At 40.5% G+C, this 22833-nt stretch overlaps 1 protein-coding gene across 2 annotated transcripts in view; it reads right to left on the bottom strand.

The window, feature by feature from the left end:
• Positions 1-22300, bottom strand: part of LOC126202888 (dynein axonemal light chain 1-like) — a 152288-nt gene extending 129988 nt beyond the window's left edge. For both annotated transcript variants that reach the window (XM_049936963.1, XM_049936955.1), the window contains exons 1-2: positions 22145-22300; positions 21908-22056 (exon numbers count right to left, since the gene is read on the bottom strand). In XM_049936963.1, the coding sequence (XP_049792920.1) occupies positions 21908-22056; positions 22145-22147 (152 nt within the window). In that variant the 5' untranslated portion in view covers positions 22148-22300. The remainder of the gene's footprint in view (positions 1-21907; positions 22057-22144) is intronic.
• Between the last annotated feature and the right edge of the window lie 533 nt (positions 22301-22833).

Below are 22833 nucleotides of genomic sequence, written 5' to 3'. Positions count from 1 at the left end.
ATTGATGAGAAGTACACCTTCAATTTCGAGGACACAAAGAAAATATGCAGTACAAACGGATTTTGGGACTCAGTAATCAAAGACTCCATAGAAATCCGGTTACATGACCACCTAATCAACCACGACAGTGGCCACCATCTCAGCACGGCCTGGGAGCCTGCAATCAGGAATATCAGAGAAGAATGTTCTGTTCCACCAAGGGCTGCGGACGGAGCAGACAGAGACGGACGCCGGGACTTGATCCCCGCACACACATTCGCCACACCCTCAGCCTATCCAGGTGCATCGGGTGATTCTGCGGGTGCGTGACTGGCTGGCCACGGGAGGCGGAGAGCGGCCCAGCGGAGACATAAGCCCGCGACCGATGATATCTGACACTTTGCCTGAAGATGATGGAGACACATTCCATCAAAACGTTGCTACAAGATGATGATGCTACTCGGCTGACAACCCATGAAGACTTCATATATGAAATTCGCCGAGAAAGCCTGCACTCGCATATGGTATCATTCTTCATTCCATGTCCATGCTCCACATTGTTCACGTAATCTGCCAAACATTCCTTCGTCACTGGTCAAAGCCAGCGGCTAGTACAATAATTTTATCTTTATCCGGTAAACCTATTGCAAGACACTAACTTAACTCTCAAATGAGTATCTTAGAAACATTATTTTGTGTGGTTAGTATCAAATATTTGTCACAATGCAGTAGTACAAGTTTAATTTTCCTAAATAGTATTTTAGCACTGAATAAAATGATGCACTAATCAACGGGTTCACAACTAATATGTCACTCTCTTTTGTAATATGGATGTAATTCAAGAATAACTTTTTTGGATTGCTCAGGAATGTATAAACTAAGTGGATCCATTGTAAAATGGGAAACAACTCATCAGCTTTGACCAGTGACGTCATATTTTAGTCATAGATACTAGTTTGTTTATTTTGAGCTGTAGTTAATGAATCAGTTATCTTCTGTGGCAAAGCGTCATCATTGTAAATGAAAATAAATGACTGTATTGTTAAGATACAGATACTGCATATTCTGTTTGTCGCGTTTGGTAATTTTAATTCATTTGTGTGCACATTTTGAATTATACGTTTGTCTGATGGTGAGTCTTTCCAATTTCCGTTTCCTCTGCAACTGATCCACACCCTGTACTATGTAGGTCAGCTGAAGAATAGAATACTAGCGAAGGCAAAAAAAAGTGATATGCAGAATACTGGCATCTTGTACCTCAGCTGAACTATGAAGGTTGTATCCTATTCTTCAGTTGACCTATATAGCTTTTTTTGCCTTTGCTAGTACTAGTATACTATTCTCCAGTTCACCTAAATAGGTCAATTCAAGTACAGATATATATTTTATGTTCGTCGTGATTTTCACTTTCACTAGTATTAGTATCCTGTTCTTCAGTTGGTACTAGTAGTAGCAAAGGTGAAAAAGCTGACATACATATATATGTCAACTGAGGTATTCAATGTCAGTGTTACATACATTGCCACCCCCCCCCCCCCTCCCCCCTCCACTCGCCAGTAGTAGTATCCTAGCCTTTAGTTGACCTGTACAGATCAACTGAAGAATAGAATACTAGGACTTTCTACTGCAAAAAAAGTGATACATGTAATGTTACATTTGAAATTTGGTCATACATTGTATATGTCCATCATATGTGGTAACATGTGACATCATTTTTCAAGTCCCATTCTTCAGTTATCCCCATTTTTGAAAGCTGATGAGTTGTATCCCTTTTTTCAGTATTCCAAACTAAATTACCAAACCATGTTTACAGGAATTCATATCAACTCCAAATTTACACGAGAATAACATACGAGTCACATCTAATAACACATCTCCCTTGTAAATTTCTTTTATTTATTTACTTATGTATTTTAGAGGGAAACATTCCTCATGGGAAAAATATATCTAAAAACAAAGATGATGTGACTTACCAAACGAAAGCGCTGGCAGGTCGATAGACACACAAACAAACACAAACCTACACACAAAATTCTAGCTTTCGCAACCAGCGGTTGCTTCGTCAGGAAAGAGGGAAGGAGAGGGAAAGACGAAAGGATGTGGGTTTTAAGGGAGAGGGTAAGGAGTCATTCCAATCCCGGGAGCAGAAAGACTTACCTTAGGGGGATATATGTGTGGGATATATGTGTGGATGGATATGTGTGTGTGTGCGAGTGTATACCCGTCCTTTTTTCCCCCTAAGGTTAGTCTTTCCACTCCCGGGATTGGAATGACTCCTTACCCTCTCCCTCTCTTTCCCTCTACTTCCCTCTTTCCTGACGAAGCAACCGCTGGTTGCGAAAGCTAGAATTTTGTGTGTATGTTTGTGTTTGTTTGTGTGTCTATCGACCTGCCAGAGCTTTCATTTGGTAAGTCACATCATCTTTGTTTTTAGATATATTTATGTATTTTTCATCTTTTGATCACTTTTGGCAATGATATTGGATACATCAGGTTATACATGAGTGTGTTACAAAGTATTTGGCATTTACATAGAAGCATAGATATAAACAATTTTTTCAGACATTTGTAAAAGAGATTAAGAGTTTATGCCACAGAAATAAAATTACACGTTTCAAACAGAGTTAAAAAGAATATACACGATTGTGCTTACATACAGTGACTGAACAATCTCTTTATATTATTTCCATGGAGTTCACAGAAGAATTTCTTATTTAAGAATTTTTTATAGTTGCAATCTAAGAAACTCCTTTACACTGTTACATTTGCATCTAAGAACTCCTTTACACTGTACCAACAAGCTGAGACCAGATGACCTTTTAGTTTTTGTTTGAAAGCAGACAGTGTTTTTAAGGTCTTGATACTGCTTGGAATTTGTTATATAATATAGATCTAGCTATTTTAGGTTATTTGTCACTTAAGTCTGTTTGAATACATGTGTTAATTATCTTTACACCTAGAACTGTAGTTAAGTATATTTTTGTTCACCTAAGCTGTACAGTTTATCTTAGGTACATAATTGTTTCGTACATGGACAGAGCATGCACTGTCAGTATTTGCAATTCTTTGAATTTATTTCTGCAGGACAGGCTTGGTGACAGGTTTCCAATGTTCCTAATCACTTTCTTTTGAGGTTTAAGTACTCTGCTTATGTATATATTAACTGCATTACCTGACACATGTATACAATAAGAGATATGTGGGTAAATTAGACCACAATATATTTTTAGCAGAGTGTCATGATCAACAGTTCGTTACATTTTAATCATGAGAAATATGTTTGTGATAATTTTTGAGCATATTTTGTCTGTATGAGTATCCCATCTCATGAGACTGTCCATCAATCTCAGTAACTTGCTGCAATAAACTTTTGAAATGTTGGAGTACCCAAGATTGATGTCAAGATCATCTGCTTTGACCTATTTGCTTATGTTCTCATGTAACTTGTTTTACCTACATTTATGAAAAGGTTGCATCCCTCCCTCCTCCCCGCCAAAAACTTATCTGTGTGCTCTATCCATCTCTAAACATGTTCTGGTTTCACGGTCCTTTGCAAATTTACTTGTGATTAGTAGAGATGCGACATCAGCATACATGATCACTGTTTCATTTACAGCTTCTGGCATGTCGGTTACATATAGAATAGAAAGGGACCCCATGCAGAACCGAGCGGTACACCATGTTTGATCTATTTGAATGCTGAGAACACATTTTCCAATCTGTTGTCCTTTCTATATTTTATCTCTACACATTGTTGCCTATTGTTGATAAATGATTTTGTGGGTACACATGCTGTGCCCCCCAGTGCTTACTGCACGGCACACATTACTACATAATTTAAAGGAGAAATGGTTGTGAATCCAATGGAATGGAGCCCTTGTCTTAGTAACATACATGACGGTAGAAATTAAACCACACGATTAATTAAGCACAGACAATACACAATCAAAAACTACTTATAAACTGTCTGACCATCCGTTTACAGCTGTTCATATCCTTTTTGACACGGACTTTGTCTCGGTAACTGAAAATGGGCCTACAACGACAAGGTTTTTACATTAAGGTAGGTAGCTGCATACTCGAGTCATACCAGTGGGTACACCACTGGTGCTGTTCAGTAAACGGGGTGCCTGCAAGCTATTTGCTAATTACGATGCGAGGCTCACTCACCGAGATAAATACACGCACTGCCGTTGGGACTCCATCGTGTCACAGCGATCACAAGTCTTCGTACAGTGCTCGGGTTCTCATTAAAAACACTGCACATTCACTGAAATTGGTGGTCGGGGAGCTGGAGGTGGACACAGCTACTCGGTGACCTCGGCAGCCACCGCGTTTGTGCCCGGGTCGGTGTGGTGCTGGCGTACGTCTGCAGTGGGTGGGTAGTGTCGGGAGACGGTCCGGGCTGCGTGCGGTGTGTGACGGTGGGTCGTGGCCAGAGTGTGAGACGCACAGCTGGACCTGCAGCTCAGGGAGGAAGGTGTCGCGTGGTGCAGCGACAGATGCGGGAGGCACACGAGGTAGCACGAGGAGCTGCACTGCGGTGCAGTCTCACTGAATGCAACGCAACAGTGGGGAAATAGGGCGAGCAGGGCACACGTGGTTTAACACACGGCAGAGTGTGCGGGCATCAGTCGGTGGTCCTGCCGTATCTGTCATCTGCTAGATGCCGCGGTGTGGGCGTGGTGGCAGGGGCGGGTGTCACTTGTGGGCACTGGAGGTCACATTCCGATTCGGTGCAGGCTGCTTGTGGCTTCATCGGTCAGCAGTGGTGAAGCACTGATCCCAAAGTCCCGAAGTCACGTGTAGTGCCTTCAGGGTCAGGTTCTGCACGCTCGGGAATTGCGGCAGAAGGGTTAGCAAATGGGGGCGACGTGGCCGCATCTGGGTTCTAGGTGCCGGTGGTGTCAGGGTGGGAGCTGGGGTCGGCAGCAGTGTCCGCGGCATCGGCGGTTCGTAGGGATACCTCAGCTGCCGGTGGTGCGTCTGCACCGTCAGTGCTGAACGTGTAAACCGGTTTTACCCTGTCGACGGACACCGTACACGGGGAACGTGGAGGTGCACGGTGAATGTTACGTCACTTTGCTGCAGAACGAGGTGTGGACCTGAGTACTGTGGGCAGAGTGGGGGCTGACAGGCATCGACACTTAGCATTAGGAGAGTGCGAGATGTGAGGTGGCAGTGCACGGAAGTTTTGTGCTCACCGTGGAGTTCTGGAGGCATTGGCCACAGCCTGGCCACGTAGTCTTGCAGCTGCTGAATGTACACTGGGATACATAACGTACCGGGTAAAGCCTGTGGCTCAATAAAGTCGCCTGGCAAATGTTCAAATGTGTGTGAATTCCTAAGGGACCAAACTGCTGAGGTCATCGGTCCCTAGACTCACACACTACTTAAACTAACTTAATGCTAAGGACAACACTCACACCCGTGCCCGAGGGAGGTCTCAAACCTCTGGCGAAAGGGGAGTCACGTGGCAGGACCGGAGGATGTCCGTATACCGAGTCAGTGGGGGATGCCTCCGAGTGGCCTTGTGGGCAGCATAACGAGACCAGCAGGTAAGAGCAGATTTCAACATATGGATGAAGTTGTAGGACAAGGTCCACATTTTGATCTCGATGTAAGGGGTTAGCGTGGGGTCAGTGGTCTGGGCCTTTGTAAGAGTCTTATAATCTATTGAAGAGCTCAGGGTACAGGAGCGGCTGACGCAATCGGCAACGATCTCGTTGACGACAGCTACATGGCGTACGTCGTTGGTAAACTGTGCTACGTACTCCTGCTGGCTGTAGCAAAATTTGATCACCGTCTTTCTGACAAAAAACCTTCACGAGTGGCCACTGATCGTAAAAATAGTGAAATGATGCCCCTCAATGGAGGAGCGGAAATGCTTCACTGCCACGTACGTTGCAAGCAGCTGCCGATAGTATCCATTTGGTTGTGGTTCTGACAGTTTGGCGGAAAAGAAAGCCAGCTGCAGCCAAGTGTCCACAATATGCTGCCGGAGGACCGCAACAGTCTCGGACTGACTCGCATCGGTGACAGTAGCGAGGGGGGCGGAACTGTGTGGGTGCGCCACAAGGGCCACCTCGGCAAGGTCACATTTGGTGCACTCGAAACTGGCTGTCATTATAGGGGTCTATGGTATGGGTCCATTCCCTTTTGCTCAGCTGCCTTGAAATGCAGCAGTGGGGTTTCCTGAATGGCAGCCACATCTTTTAGGAAACGACGAAAACAATTGCTAATGCAACCTCAACTATTTTGAGATCTCACCTTTGATTGGCGGGTTGTTGCTCCTAGGGCCGCTGAGCCTGGTGGCAATGAGTGAAGTGTTTTGAGGCAGTGAAATATTGCAGCCATCTTTCTCTATTTGTTATTCACCATTGAATTTAGTATTATTTTTATTAGTGAAGTGCAACCAGTGGTATTTTCTGCCTTATTGTTGCTAACTCCCCAGTTACCTGCCCTGGAGGTTAGCATACTTTTCCGGCAGTGTATCTTTCCTTGTCATGTTGATGCTGTCCGACACGGCGTGTAGTTCGACAGCCTCTTGTATTCTACTGTGCATATTTTTTGGGAGATCTACCTGGGTTCTAGTGTTTCCTTCGGCCTTGGGTGTTTTCTGAAGACGTAGTGCTGTCTGTCTCTTCACCCTTGCCTAAAAATATTCCATCATTGTTCTGGTGATCGGATGTTAGGCAGATCGATTAGTCGGTCGGTCGGCACTTAAGCTGCACCTCGTTTGAGTTGCCATCCTGTTACATGAGGACAACTCTTGGCTGCCTGTCTCACTGTATCTTAAGTTTGAGTTACCTTCCCAGGCCGACCCTTGGAACACTTGATGAGAACTGCTTGTCCTGATTCCTTAGATTGTTATGTTTGTTTCAAGGATATTTTTAATTTTTTATTTATTGTTGTTTTGGCCTTCAGCCAAGTAATAATTTCACTTCTTTTATAATAAGGCCTTCAGCCATGTTAGAGTTTGTTTTAAAACAAAGTATTTATCTTAATATGTGCTATTTGGAATTGTTCTTCTGACTTTTAATTCTGGCCTTCAGCTGTTTGTCGTTTGAGGTTGTTGTGGGTGGCCTTCAGCCCTAAAATTGTGGAATTTTTTTCTGTGATAAGGCCTTCAGCCATCATACCGTCAATTGTGCTGTTTTAAGAAATTGTCTTAAAATTTTAATTTCTTTTAATAAAGTTTACATTTTTGTTGTGCAACCGAGAGCAACTAATTATGGCCCTGTCCACAATCATAACCTTATCCTGCCCCTTCGTGACAACCTAGCTCTCAAAAAGTTGCCATCCCCAAACACCTGCGTAGTTCCTTGTATGCTGCGGGCCACAGAAACTTGGCAACTGCATGGACTTTCTCAGGTAGGGGATGCAAGACAAATGCGGATATGTGTTCCAGGAACTCAGTCTCGGCTACCCCAACACACATTTATCCACAATGAGGTTGACCTCTGCTCATCCAGGCTGATAAAAACTGCCCTGAGGTATCCATGCAGTTCAGCTAATTTCTGGCAGTAAATAGGAATGTCGTCCAGATAGTTAAAAGAGCCCAGTGTGCTGCAGAGGACGTCATCCAAAAAATGCTGAAATGTTTGTAATTTTGTAATTTATTTTCATGAGACATGTAATTACATGCATAGCAATTGGTAGTATAATACAACAGCATACAATCTAATTTTACTTTATAAGTTCCTATTAAGAATGTAGTCCAAATTATTTGCATAATAATATTTTAGATTTTAGTTTCTACAGATGGCTATAGAAGCACTCCTCAATGAGCCATGATTATAGATGTTTTTTGAATGTCACTCCAGTTATGACCTTCAGTTCATTTGGCAGTGCATTGAAGTATTTTGCTCCATTAATATATGGACTGTTTGCAGTTTTTTTTTCAGTCTTCTGTGTATCATATGGTAATTTTGTACTTGTCTAGTATTGTGATCATGAATTTCTGCATTACGACAGGTATATTTCTTATCTTCTACAGTTAATACTATTGTTTCAAACATATACATTGAATAGATAGTCAGATTTTTAAATTCTATAAACAATTCCTTACATTATGTTTGAGCACCTTTTTTGCCCAATATTCTCAAAGCTCTTTTCTGGAGTTTACAGGGTGTTTGAAAAATGACCGGTATATCTGAAATGGCAATACAAACTAAACGAGCAGTGATAGAAATACACCGTTTGTTGCAATATGCTTGGGACAACAGTACATTTTCAGGCAGACAAACTTTCGAAATTGTCAACAACAGATGGCGCTGCGGTCTGGGAAACTCTATAGTACGATATTTTCCACATATCCACCATGCGTAGCAATAATATGGTGTAGTCTCTGAATGAAATTACCCGAAACCTTTGACAACGTGTCTGGCGGAACGGCTTCACATGCAGATGAGATGTACTGCTTTAGCTGTTCAATTGTTTCTGGATTCTGGCGGTACACCAGGTCTTTCAAGTGTCCCCACAGAAAGAAGTCACAGGGGTTCATGTCTGGCGAATAGGGAGGCCAATCCACGCCGCCTCCTGTATGTTTCGGATAGCCCAAAGCAATCACACGATCATCGAAATACTCATTCAGGAAATTAAAGACGTCGGCCGTGCGATGCGGCCGGGCACCATCTTGCATAAACCACGAGGTGTTCGCAGTGTCGTCTAAGGCAGTTTGTACCACCACAAATTCACGAAGAATGTCCAGATAGCGTGATGCAGTAATCGTTTCGGATCTGAAAAATGGGCCAATGATTCCTTTGGAAGAAATGGCGGCCCAGACCAGTACTTTTTGAGGATGCAGGGACGATGGGACTGCAACATGGGGCTTTTCGGTTCCCCATATGTGCCAGTTCTGTTTATTGACGAAGCCATCCAGGTAAAAATAAGCTTCGTCAGTAAACCAAATGCTGCCCACATGCATATCGCACTATATCGTTAGCGAATGTCTCTCGAGTAGCAATGGTAGCGGCGCTGAGGGGTTGCCGCGTTTGAATTTTGTATGGATAGAGGTGTAAACTCTGGCGCATGAGACGATACGTGGACGTTGGCGTCATTTGGACCGGAGCTGCAACACGGCGAACGGCAACCCGAGGCCGCTGTTGGTTCACCTGCTGCATTAGCTGCGTGTTGCCCTCTGTGGTTGCCGTACGCGGTTGCCCTACCTTTCCAGCACGTTCATCCGTCACGTTCCCAGTCCGTTTAAATTTTTCAAACAGATCCTTTATTGTATTGCTTTTCGGTCCTTTGGTTACATTAAACCTCCGTTGAAAACTTCGTCTTGTTGCAACAACACTGTGTTCTAGGCGGTGGAATTCCAACACCAGAAAAATCCTCTGTTTTAAGGAATAAACCATGTTGTCCACAGCACACTTGCATGTTGTGAACAGCACACGCTTACAGCAGAAAGATGACGTACAGAATGGCGCACCCACAGACTGCGTTGTCATCTATATCTTTCACTTCACTTGCAGCGCCATCTGTTGTTGAAAATTGTAACTACTGTAATTTCGAAAGTTTGTCCGCCTGAAAATGTACTGTTGTCCCAAGCATATTGCAACAAACGGTGTATTTCTATCGCTGCTCGTTTAGTTTTTATTGCCGTTTCAAATATACCGGTCATTTTGAAACACCCTGTAAATACTCGGTCTACATGATTTTTGGAATCCCCACCCCACAGTGCAAGACCATATACTAGAAATGGATGTATTAAACCAAAATACATCATCCTCATTGTTTGGGTATTGACATATGGAGCTATTCTTCTTCAAACATACAGGCTAGATGATAGCCTCGCACATATGCTGTCAATTTGTTGTGTCCATAGTAGTTTGCTATCTATGCATATACCTACGAATTTACACTCACTGCAGATTTTCCCTACGATATTGCTATCTTGAGAATCAATACAAGTTTGCAAATCACCAACATTGAAGGGGATTATATTTGTTTCTTGTAAGTTGACTTTTAGGTTGTCATTTTCAAACTTTTCCTTTGCAATATCTATAAATTTTTTTACCTCTATGCCGAGATTAAGAATATCATTTCCCCAACAAATGCCTGAAGTGTCATCTGCATGCATTGTAATGAAGGTATCATTTTTTACTATCTTTGGGAAGTCATTGACGTAACATATAAAGAGGAAGGGACCAATTATCAATCCCTGAGACACACCAAATTTAATACTCCTGACCCTTGACATATAATTTTTTAATGTTTCTCCACTATTGTGTGAGATAGAGGTACACTGTCTTCTGTTTTTTAAATATGATGTGATGAGGTGCAATAATTTTCCGCTTATGCCATCTCTGGCCAGTTTTGACAGAAGTACCTTATGATCAACCCTATCAAAAGCCTTTGATAGGTCTAGGAAAACTCCAGCTACTTGCATGCCTTCATCAATTTTGTCAAGAGCTTTCAGCATAAATTGAAGTGTTGCAGTCACGGTGCTACGACCACTTCTGAAACCGTGCTGAAAATCTCCCAGGATGTTGTGCTTATTATAATGCTCTGTCATATATTTCAGAATTATTTTTTCAATTAACTTGCTAAAAATGGAAGTTAAGGCGAGTGGTCTGTAACTTTCTACTAGTTGTTTATCACCTTTTTAGTAGAGAGGTTTAACAATGGCTAATTTTAGTATGTCAGGGAACACTCCTTCTTTTAAGACACTATTTATTAGATGCACCTAGGGATACACTAGGTTGTTTTCGCACTGTTTAAGTAAAAATGGAGAAATTTCATCCCGTCCAGCGGATTTTTTGTTTTTACATTCTCTAATGAGCAGCAAAATATCCTTGATTTCAAGTTCATGGTGTTGATTAGCTTCAGAATTATCCTCAGCAAGACTTCCAACAGGTACTTTATCTGTGGTACAAAAGTCAGAGTCTATGATATCTATGAAATAGTCATTAAAAATGTTACTGATCTCTTGATCAATATTGTTATTAGATATCTGTATGTTGCTATGACCTTTTAGTTTTGTTTTACTGTCTCTAATTTCATTTACTATTGACCAGCAGGTCTTGGAGATACAATCTGAATTTTGTATTTTCGTGTTAATCTTTTCAGCCTTCAATCTTTTGACTTGCTTGTGAAACTGGTACTTTTATTGTTTGTATTTATCCCTGTGCTCATTGTTTTTGGTCTCTCTTTGTATCATATACATTTCTTCCATTTTTTCTTTCAGTTCTTTGGTAGTATTATCAAGTTCCACGGGCCTTGGCTGTCTTGCCTTATTCTTATTAATATTTATCTTTCTGACAGGAATAGTATTATTTAGATGACAAGATAATGTATCTAGAAAGGCATCCCATTTATTATTCACTCCTTCGGCTTGGAATACTAGATGCCAAGATTCGTGACCGAGGCTCTCTCTCAGTTTGGCAATGTTGATAACAGAGAGAGATTCCTTTTGTATTCATAAATTTTCTTCGGTTGTGTGGCATTACTGAGGCCAAAAGGCACGAAGGCGCTTTCGAAGAGACAAAAGGGCATAATAATGGCCGTCTTCTTGACGTCCTCTGATGCAACCGGAATCTGTGTAAAAGCTTTTGTGCAGTCTACCTAACTGAATATGGCAGAGCCCTAAATTTTGTTACTATAACTACCCAAAAGGGGGACGATATAATGGTTACAAATAGTTTGTTTATTCAGGTTCTGGTAATCACCACAAGGGCGCCAAACTTGCTTTTGGCTGGTGGGAGAGGGTGGACATGGCACTGTACCAGTGGCCCCTGTGTGGTCGCGATACAGTGCACTATGTCACGGTGCACTTCAAGGGGGGCGCCAGAAGGAGTGGGTTGAAGAGTGAAAATTTGGAGGGGAGATTGGCAAAAGGACTGAAGTAGGGCAGCTGCTCAACACTGAAGTGCGAGGCAAGGCAGGTTGCAGAACAATGAGACGCGCCATCAACCAGGCGATGCTTCGCGAGGTTGCGTAGGAGATTGAAGTGGGAAAGAAAATTAACGCTGAGGATGAGGTCGGTGACGTCAGCCACAGTGAAATTACAGAGAAACTCCTCACTGAGTCCGAGGTCGACACGACAGGTGCGGGGGGCACAGGTGGCGATGACGGAACCATTTGCGGCAGTGAACAGTGAGGGGGAGTGTGGATTGTGACCGAACGAGTGTGGAAGCCAGCGTGGGAAGATGGCCATAATCGAACCACTGTTGCTGAAGAATAATATAGGTAAAGTGGAGTAATAATGATCTAATATGAACAGGCGCTGTGAAATTGCGGAGCGAGCAGGTTCGCCTACCGTCGGCAACCGACCGTGTTCGGGCGACATAATCACGGTAGCCGGGAGTTTGTCGCTACACTGCCAATGCGCTCGTGGTACCGACGCACAGGGTCAGCATCACGTGCCTCTTCCTAATCCGATGCAGTCCCCGACAATCAATCTTTCCTTCTCATCCCGTACGGCAAGTCTGCCCTGACCCACGGTTCTGGGTGACTTTCCCAAAATCTATCCCTTTCCTCTCCAGTCCTTTTCCTTCGTCCTTCTTCTTTTCCCTTCAACTCTTCTGCCTGAAGAAGGAGCCACTGGCTATGAAAGCTTGCCAACCACAACAGTTTTTATGTGTGTGTTCTGCTGCCGCTTGGTGAGTAATTTTTTATCTATCCAATTAAATAATTTTATCAATAATTGATTGTTTTCCTGTAGTAATTGATTTATGAGGAATGTGGGAACCTTACTTATGTATTTACAAATATAATTAATTATATTTATGATTTCTGACTCATCTTTAGGTGATATGAATATATAGTCTGTTACAATCTTGGAGCTCTTATGTTATTTACTATTTGGATGTTTCGGTTTCTCACCAACCCATCCATTACATCTATGTACTACTGAATGAAAATACCAGATACTTCATACAGGTCATTTAGTCATCTTCCTTTCTTTGTAAATGTCGTATTTATGTGACCTGGCACTTCTGTCTCTCTCCTGCTTGTGTTTGTGTGTTCTCATACAATTTTGGAGACGTGAAGAAGTTTCAATATTGTGTTTATAGTATCTGGCATCTTGCTGTAGGCTTTCTTCATGTCTCTGTAGAACTCCTGATAATTTTTATATACTTCTTTTAATCCTTCTCTGTTCTGAATAGTTTTTGCTGTGATCCAGTTTTTACTTACCCTTTTTTGTACTTTCCTAGATACTTACAGAAAGTTAACATTTAAAAAATAATTCACAGTTTTGACAAAAATTTCCCAGCTCTTTTGTACATTTTTTCACCACAAATCCCTTCCCAGTTTTCTTTCTTTTTCTCCAGCAAAGCTTCCCAAGTCTTTAGGTAGCCTGGTTTGGCCTATCTTAGTTCTATCACTGTATCTTCTTTGCTCTTCAATTTATTGGCCATAGTGGTCAGCAATTACATTGTTTACTATTTGTACATTCTACCTGTGCTATGTTAGTGAGAACATGATCTACAATTGTGTCTACTATAGCTGTACATCTTGTACTTTTAATGTGTGTCTGTAGGTTGAATGAGCTTAAGATATAAAGGAAGCTTTGGCACAAACATTTTATATAATTGTTTTAATATTAAAATCACCAACTTTTATTAAAAAAGTGAATTCTTTGATAATTCTGCCTAGTAGTATTTGTAGCTATCCACTCTCGAGCTTGGTGAGTGAAATATACCCAGCAAAAACATTTTTTTCCTAGAAGCCCTGGGAGCTGTATCTGAATGGCAGCAGCCGCTTCAGTCAATAGTTCTGCACAGTGTATGTGATACATAGTGAAGCCAATTACATTCCTATCAACATATATAGCTCTATCCACATTTTTGTATTCTTCTACAGTAATGTGCCATTTTTATATCCCTTCAGATTATACACCATTTTTTCAATTTCCTTTACTACATGCTCTGACACAATAAAAACATTTGATATATCAGTTGCTAATAATAACATCAATTTCCTCCAATTTATTGGAAGCATATTGCACATTTGGGGAAGTAGTTTAACTTCGGAATCGTTATCAGTTACTTTCCTGTCAACTACATTACCTGACATTTGCCTTCCATAACACGCAGATCGCACCTTTACACCAGCATCTAAATAATTAATTTTGTAGCTTAAACTATTATTTTCACACATGCCATTTATCTCGTGTGCTTCCCCTTCTGTCTATCTCCAACTGAAAAATAATTCAACTGTGCATGGCACTATTTTCCCCTGTGCACAGTATTTGACCCTGTTTCTTCTGTTCTGAAGGTCTTCTCTCCTCTTGCTAGTATTGCTGTAGATTCTGTTGAAACTGTAGCTTTTGTAGTTACTGTTGGTGTCTGCTCTGATGTTCCTGATATTGAAGGCAACTCAGCTGTTACTGTTGAGAGCGAGGCAGATGGTTCTTCCGTTATTGTAGTTTTTGTAGGCTTCACCATTTTATTTAGAACTACTGCTTCTGCTGTTTTTGTTTTTGTGGTCACTTCATCCGGGATTGTTTTTTCTTTATCACTGCCTTTTGTATTATGGTTGTTCACTGGTGTTGACGGCAGTTCCTACATACCTCACGGGGATGGCAGGTTTGTATAGACTTCCTGCTACAATTCTGATGTCCTTGCTTGCACAATGAAGAAATTGCCTTAGATTATGGACTGCAGTTGCCAGTTCATTTCTATAAATATCATTTGCACCCCCAATTAACACAATACTTCTATTTCTGTTATCTGAACTGTCCTGCTCGATGTTTTTGGTAACTTAATGCACGGGTGCATCTGGTTTAACATATCCACATGCTCTCACTTTGAAATATTTCATAAGATTTCTGCAAGACTGTCTCCATGGCTGTCAGAATGAACAGCCATTTCTGCAGGTTTACCATATCCTTGTGAGTTCTTACCTGTGTCTACAAATTTCCGTTGAGCAAAATTCTTCACTTGACGCTTTCCTATAGTTTTAATATTTGTACCTGCATGTAGGTTCTCACAATTGGTAGCAGAACTTATGTTATCTCAGAAAGTCTTCATATCAGACAATCTGTGTGTCACTCTATGTAGGAACATTCTTCTCCCATCAATAAAATGTCTACAGTAAAACACGGGTAGCTATGTGTAAACAAACACTGATACCATTACATTCCGGTAGTCCTCTGTGTACAATTCTAAAGTTAATAACATGTGCCCTTATCCTTCTGAACTACTGTCAGGAACTTTTTCGCATAATCTCTGGCTAGGAAAGAAGTTCACCACCGCAATACCAAGCTCACTGGTACAGCATTACTAGGCATAGGCACGCTGCTAAGAATGGGTTCTTGTTCTTATTCTTTACCTGTCTGTGGATCACTCCTTGCAACGATGCTGGACACATTATGTTTACATTAAGCTTACATATACAAAGCGAAAATACAGTGATATCTATCAAAAAGGGGTAGATTTTTTGAAAGTCACCCAGAACTGCGGGTCAGGGGCCCAAAATCTACCCCTTTTCCTAGACCTCTCCAGGGTCATTCCATCTCAAATCAACTAACTAACAAATCAACTATCTCAGATTTGGATGAATTTTTTTTTTCAGGTAATGTACCCACTAACACTAGTTTAAATTTCAAATTTCAAATTTTTCTGACCTTTGGTTTTTGAGTTGCAAGGGTTTAAAAATAAAAAAAACCTCTCGTTTTTGATCAATCGATGATTGTTTTAAAATGCTGTAGCTCAAAAACTGTACAACCTAGAGAGCTCAAACTTGCACCATTGTTTTCCTCTATAAATTCCCTTCAATTCGATATGTAACATGACTATGCTACCTAAATCTGAAAATTTTAAACTATTCCAAAAAAACATTTTTTGAAATTTCCAAAATACGTACCCTGGGATTTTTTTTTTTTTATAAAAATTGTATGTGTTGTCCAGTCTGACTACATGCATGCAAAATTTCGAGATGGGATCTCAATAGGTTCTTGTATAAAATAATATTTTACTACCGCAATATACACTAGTGAGGTGAAAAGCAGACTATTTCTAGGCTATGAATACTAATGCAATACTATGTAATACTATGTAATTCTAACAAACTTAAATTATTATGTTAGCCTTTTTGTGCAACATTACCCTCTTATTGTTTGTTAATTCATTAAATGATATAGTATTGTTTTAATTTAATGTTCATGATTCTTTTAACTATGCATCAGAAGGAAATGAAAACATTTTAATTGGTAATATACGTGCTACAAGTTAAAATTTTGAATAAAGCCACTCACCTTCATCCTTAGCTGTAAATGGCAGAGATTACCTTTTTCGTGGTTTTCCAGTGTTATTTGTAATCATTTACAACAAGTTCCTTATATTAGAAATTGGCATGTAAGCAATTTCACTTGGGAAAGAGATTAACTTGTTGATATTTGCATGGATAGAACTGTATTCATCCAAATCTGAGAGGTCATGGTTCAAATCATGTAGTACAATTGGTTGATTTGACATGGAATGACCCTTCAGTCCTTTTCCTTCACCTTTCTTCCTTCCCCTTCAACCCTTCTGCCTGAAGAAGGAGCCACTAGCTTTGAAAGCTTGCAAATCAACAACAGTCTTTTACGTGTGTGTTCTGCTGCCGCTTAGTGAGTAGATTCTTTATCTACACAGTTAATAATTACACATTTTAAGTGATTCAATACATAGTTTTACATTTGTTGCAGTTTTCCCTTGCAATGTATACTGACACACATTTTTTTTTTTTATTATTATTTCAAGACATTCTTTAACATTGTAAGCGAAAAAATTGATCAGAAATATTTTTAATTTTCTTTTAAAACGAGACATACTTTCTATCTATATACACTGCGGTAAACTGTCATACAGTATACATGCAGCATTTACGGGTTCTTTGTCTGTTAATTTTAGCCTACTTCCTTGTATATGATAATCATTTTTTTCTTATTGTATTATGTTAATAATATTTTCTGTTTAGCAATGCAGTGCAATTAGTTATTAAGTTTATAACTGTTTCATATATACTGAAGTACAATAATCTGTATCCCTACCAGAAACAAAAAGTGCATCATTTACATCCAGGAGATCCTGCCCTTCGCTTGGAGTTGTGCAACTGGTTAAATACTAATTGACAGTTACAAAAATACATTTTATTTACTGAGAAGGCACAGTTTACTCAAGATGGTATAAAAAATTTACATGATGAACATGTATGATCTATAGCAAACCCATGTGCGCAACAGTGCAACACAATTTCCAGCAGCAATTTAGCATAAATGTGTGGTGTGGTATAATCAACACACACTATATTGGACCACTCATTTTCTCAGGACATCTAACTGGCAAGAGAGCTTGCAAATCATTCAAGAAGAAATGCCCCACTTGTTCGAAGATGTTACACTTGCTATGTGATCGCATATGTATTTTCAATATGATACCACACCTCAACATTTCACCAACACCGTTATTACACATTTAAATGAACATTTTCCCCATAATGGACTGGTCGTGGTGCTACATGTCTGTGGCCAGCCAGATCGCCCCATTTAACACCATTGGATTTTTGTGTATGGGGATGGGTGAAAGACATAGTTTATCAGAACAAAGTTAATACACATGAGGCATTACGAATGCAGCATATTAAACAAAGAAGAACCCTGTGAAACTGAAATGAGCAACAAAATCTGCTCATACACGTGCAGCTAAATGCTTTGAGCTCAGTGGAGACACTTTTGAACATTTATTGTTAATATACTGTGAAATTGTATGTACACTGTACAAATTCCTTAACACTGTGCTTTGTTTTTTTCCAGTTTAACATGAATTCACATGTGCTATGGTATTAATAAAAGCACGTTATATGACACATTCATACAGTTTCAGTTAACATTATTACCATCATTTTTACAAAATTAAATTATCTACAACTTATGTTGAAAACTTTGTGCAATTGTCTGGAATTTAAAAAACAAATTGGGCCAAGTAGTTAATAAATTAAAAATTTTAAAAAATTACTTCTTTGCTTCTCTCGATGTTCTGGAAAACTATTGCAGATACATGTCTGTGACATGTTTTATTAGATTCATCAGATCAATAACACAAAATGAATGGAAATCATGCTTCACTTTAACCGCGTACAGTTCTGTGATGGCTTCATAGTAGCGAAATTGCTAAATTTCATGCAGAATCTTTTATTAGCCATAACTAAACATTTGCGGGCCTATGTTTATATGAACTTTTTTCTTAAGTTTTACTTGTAGAATAACATATTAAAATATTTGCAGATCTTTGTGAATCACCCAGTATGTTGTTTTATTTCTATTTATAAAGTGATTGTTTTCCCTGAAATAATTGTTTCCACTTTTCACATTTATTGAAGCCTTCTCTTGCAGGTCATCTGTTATAGAATTAGTGACAACAAGTATCATCTGCGAACATGACTACACTATCAGATATTGTTTTGGTCAAATCATTGACAAATAGAATGAGAAACAGTGGATCAAGGACAGATCCTTGAGGAACCCCATATTTCACAATTTCAAAATACACGTGTAACATTATTTTTCACCTTTGATTCATTTCTACACGCTGCTTTCTATATTCCGAAACGATTTAGTTGCAAGTATTATGGATTTCAGCTACTGATGTTTTGGTAAATTTGCCCTTCTGAACCCATGTTGTTCATCACTGAGAATATTGGATGTTTGTATAAAATGTAGTATTCTGTCTTTGATTATGGTTTCTACTATCTTAGAGAGTACAGACGTAATACTTATAGGTCTGTAATTTCTTGGGCCTATCTTGCAGCCTCCTTCATATGTATGAATTACTTTACTCTTTTTTTTTTAGGCATATTGCAAATATTCCTTTTGCTATAAATTAGTTTCTCAGGCACGCTTTACTACACATTGTGAACAGCATTTAATTACCTCAGTTTAGTGGACATACCATATAGTCACTCTTTCTTTTTGTTTTATTTTTTATTTATTTTTTTTTCTTTTTCTTTTGTTTTTCGACTACATATTTTTCTTATAATCTCTGATTCATTAGTTGGGATCATGAATAACCATTTTGTCCTATACGGAATGTTTGTTGAGTTTATTTTGGAAGTACCGTATAGTTTTTATTTTGTTAATTTTGTACGCAACTTCTGTGTAATGTTTGTTTAAAGTATTGCTGACATCTTGTGCATCACTGAGTTCCCTCCCATTTACCTCAAGTGTTATGTTATTGGTGTTTTCCACACCTAAACCTTTCCTCTCTTCATTTGTGTAAGACCATAGTGATATTTGTTGAGGTTGCTATCTTGTTTTTATAATATGTTGATTTAGTTTCTTTTATCAGTTTGGTGTATGATTTCTTCTTTTCCCTAAATGCATCCCTATTTTCTTGGGTTGGCCTTAGCCAACTACACTCCTGGAAATGGAAAAAAGAACACATTGACACCGGTGTGTCAGACCCACCATACTTGCTCCGGACACTGCGAGAGGGCTGTACAAGCAATGATCACACGCACGGCACAGCGGACACACCAGGAACCGCGGTGTTGGCCGTCGAATGGCGCTAGCTGCGCAGCATTTGTGCACCGCCGCCGTCAGTGTCAGCCAGTTTGCCGTGGCATACGGAGCTCCATCGCAGTCTTTAACACTGGTAGCATGCCGCGACAGCGTGGACGTGAACCGTATGTGCAGTTGACGGACTTTGAGCGAGGGCGTATAGTGGACATGCGGGAGGCCGGGTGGACGTACCGCCGAATTGCTCAACACGTGGGGCGTGAGGTCTCCACAGTACATCGATGTTGTCGCCAGTGGTCGGCGGAAGGTGCACGTGCCCGTCGACCTGGGACCGGACCGCAGCGACGCACGGATGCACGCCAAGACCGTAGGATCCTACGCAGTGCCGTAGGGGACCGCACCGCCACTTCCCAGCAAATTAGGGACACTGTTGCTCCTGGGGTATCGGCGAGGACCATTCGCAACCGTCTCCATGAAGCTGGGCTACGGTCCCGCACACCGTTAGGCCGTCTTCCGCTCACGCCCCAACATCGTGCAGCCCGCCTCCAGTGGTGTCGCGACAGGCGTGAATGGAGGGACGAATGGAGACGTGTCGTCTTCAGCGATGAGAGTCGCTTCTGCCTTGGTGCCAATGATGGTCGTATGCGTGTTTGGCGCCGTGCAGGTGAGCGCCACAATCAGGACTGCATACGACCGAGGCACACAGGGCCAACACCCGGCATCATGGTGTGGGGAGCGATCTCCTACACTGGCCGTACACCACTGGTGATCGTCGAGGGGACACTGAATAGTGCATGGTACATCCAAACCGTCATCGAACCCATCGTTCTACCATTCCTAGACCGGCAAGGGAACTTGCTGTTCCAACAGGACAATGCACGTCCGCGTGTATCCCGTGCCACCCAACGTGCTCTAGAAGGTGTAAGTCAACTACCCTGGCCAGCAAGATCTCCGGATCTGTCCCCCATTGAGCATGTTTGGGACTGGATGAAGCGTCGTCTCACGCGGTCTGCACGTCCAGCACGAACGCTGGTCCAACTGAGGCGCCAGGTGGAAATGGCATGGCAAGCCGTTCCACAGGACTACATCCAGCATCTCTACGATCGTCTCCATGGGAGAATAGCAGCCTGCGTTGCTGCGAAAGGTGGATATACACTGTACTAGTGCCGACATTGTGCATGCTCTGTTGCCTGTGTCTATGTGCCTGTGGTTCTGTCAGTGTGATCATGTGATGTATCTGACCCCAGGAATGTGTCAATAAAGTTTCCCCTTCCTGGGACAATGAATTCACGGTGTTCTTATTTCAATTTCCAGGAGTGTATTTTCATACATACTTTTCACCTCTCCACTCTTCCTTTTTACCTCTACTGTGACCCAATTTTTATTATAGTTCTCATTTATTTCCCTTCGTACTAATGGGCATGCAACATCTATCTAATGGCCTAATGTATTGCAGTATGGGTCCCATACTTTATCTAGGTTTTCTGTTAAGTATACTCCACTAAAAGTCTTCGGTTTCCAATAGCCTTTGTAGCCTAACTGTGTTTGTTTGCTTTGTTTGTCTGAACTATTTAATTTTTTTTGTGGCCGTCCTACATATGCTGCTAATTCAACTAATACCTCATACTGGTCTGCAATGGTTGTGTATATGACGTGACTGTCTACCTGATCTGTGGTATATTAGTAATTACGTGATGTATCAATGTTTCTATATTTGTAACCCCATCTCATGGGACTGCCTACCGCTAAAATAAGTCCACAACTTTTAATCAGATTTTGAAAACTCCTTGTATAACAGTTGTCTTTTAGCGTGTTAATATCTAGGTCACCAGCTACTACGATGTAAGGGAATTCCCTGCTAGCCTTATCTAACAGGACTTCTCTTTTATAAATCCGTTTATCTGACTGTCTTGTGATCTGTAGAGCCCTATTATCACACACTTTTCCCCATTACATGTTGTCTGTACTGCTGCAGCATCAAACAGCATTTCTGTACAGTTGTCTACTAACCATGGAATGATACCCTCTATTTGACTGTGTACGTAAACTGTAACTCACGCAAAGTGAATTCACCCAGAGTCTGTCATAAATTTACTTCTCTCTGCTCAATCTATATACGTAAAAGCTTTCATAATAAAAACGTATAATTGGTTGTCGGGCACTCAATTTTAAATCATAAAAGCGTTCTATGATATACACCAGTTTGAGTCACAGAGTTTGACTTGTTACAATATTCAGTGTCTTGCACACAATAATATTCTGACACAGCGATGAAGCTTATCACAATAAAATATCAATAGAAAATAATATTCATGATTTTTTAACCCATGCAATCGGCAACAAGTTGAACCTATCCCATTCTAAAGTAATTTACAGTACACTGGCAGTAACGCTGGGGTATTCACGTTAACAATCGGGGCATTTATGTTTGTTTGTCTCTGTGAACAATGCTTGTAATTTGGCTACCTAATGTTGACTTACCTGCAGTTAACCAGGACAGCTAATGAATTGTCCATTTTTTCTATAAAAGGCCACTGAAAACATAAATTAACATCTGTCGCATCCGCAGGGTTCATTTCATATTTTTCCTCCCATCTTTTTAAAGCATCTTTTATTGTCGTTGCTTTTGCCTACACACACAATACGCAATTGATAATTATGAAGTATATAACATTCTTGTTAGGAATTTAAAAAAAAGGAACTTCTCCTCGTACGCACCATGTCTTTTTTCCGTTACTCAGTTGTAGAAAGCGTATCCAACTTGAAAATGCTAGGTAAGGACCGGGTACCAACAACAGTTTCCAAAATAACTAATATTATTTTGCTGTTTAAGCGCGTGAAGTTCCGACAAGCATAGCTGTTTATGTTGTTATCACATTCCGTACCCATGACAACTAAATATCGACTAGAAGTGTCTGATAACAGCAATGGAAATTAAAATAGCAGCGTTGTAATCTTTTGTAATTATATATATTGTCCATCACAACGGCTTATTGACATTATAAATTCGTCTCCCGCGCCGAGTATTGAGCAATCTAAATCAGTTGCAGTAGACCAACATGCCAATATGCGGAAAAAAAGCCGTACCAGTATAGTTATGTAACTTTCAACGGTATTTCATATCTACAAATATCGACTGTGTAGTAAGCTTTCGCCTATTTTGTCTGTCTATTGATCGGTTGATTCGTATTCACTTGCTTTCGTACTTATGTCAGAATTAAAAATGTCAAATACATTAGTATAGTGTACACAAACGGATAAACGTGTAAAAAAACTGATGGCCTAAAGTGAAAGGAAAAAAGAATCAAAAAATAACACGTAATTATCCACTAATATGTGGGTAAAATCACGTAAAAAGAAAGTAACAGCAACACGTTTGGGGGACCTGAATTTCAAACTTACAAAAA

Source organism: Schistocerca nitens, chromosome 1, assembly GCF_023898315.1.
Source record: "Schistocerca nitens isolate TAMUIC-IGC-003100 chromosome 1, iqSchNite1.1, whole genome shotgun sequence".
Classification (NCBI taxonomy): Eukaryota; Metazoa; Arthropoda; class Insecta; order Orthoptera; family Acrididae; genus Schistocerca; species Schistocerca nitens.
This window is presented reverse-complemented; position numbering and strand designations above follow the sequence as displayed.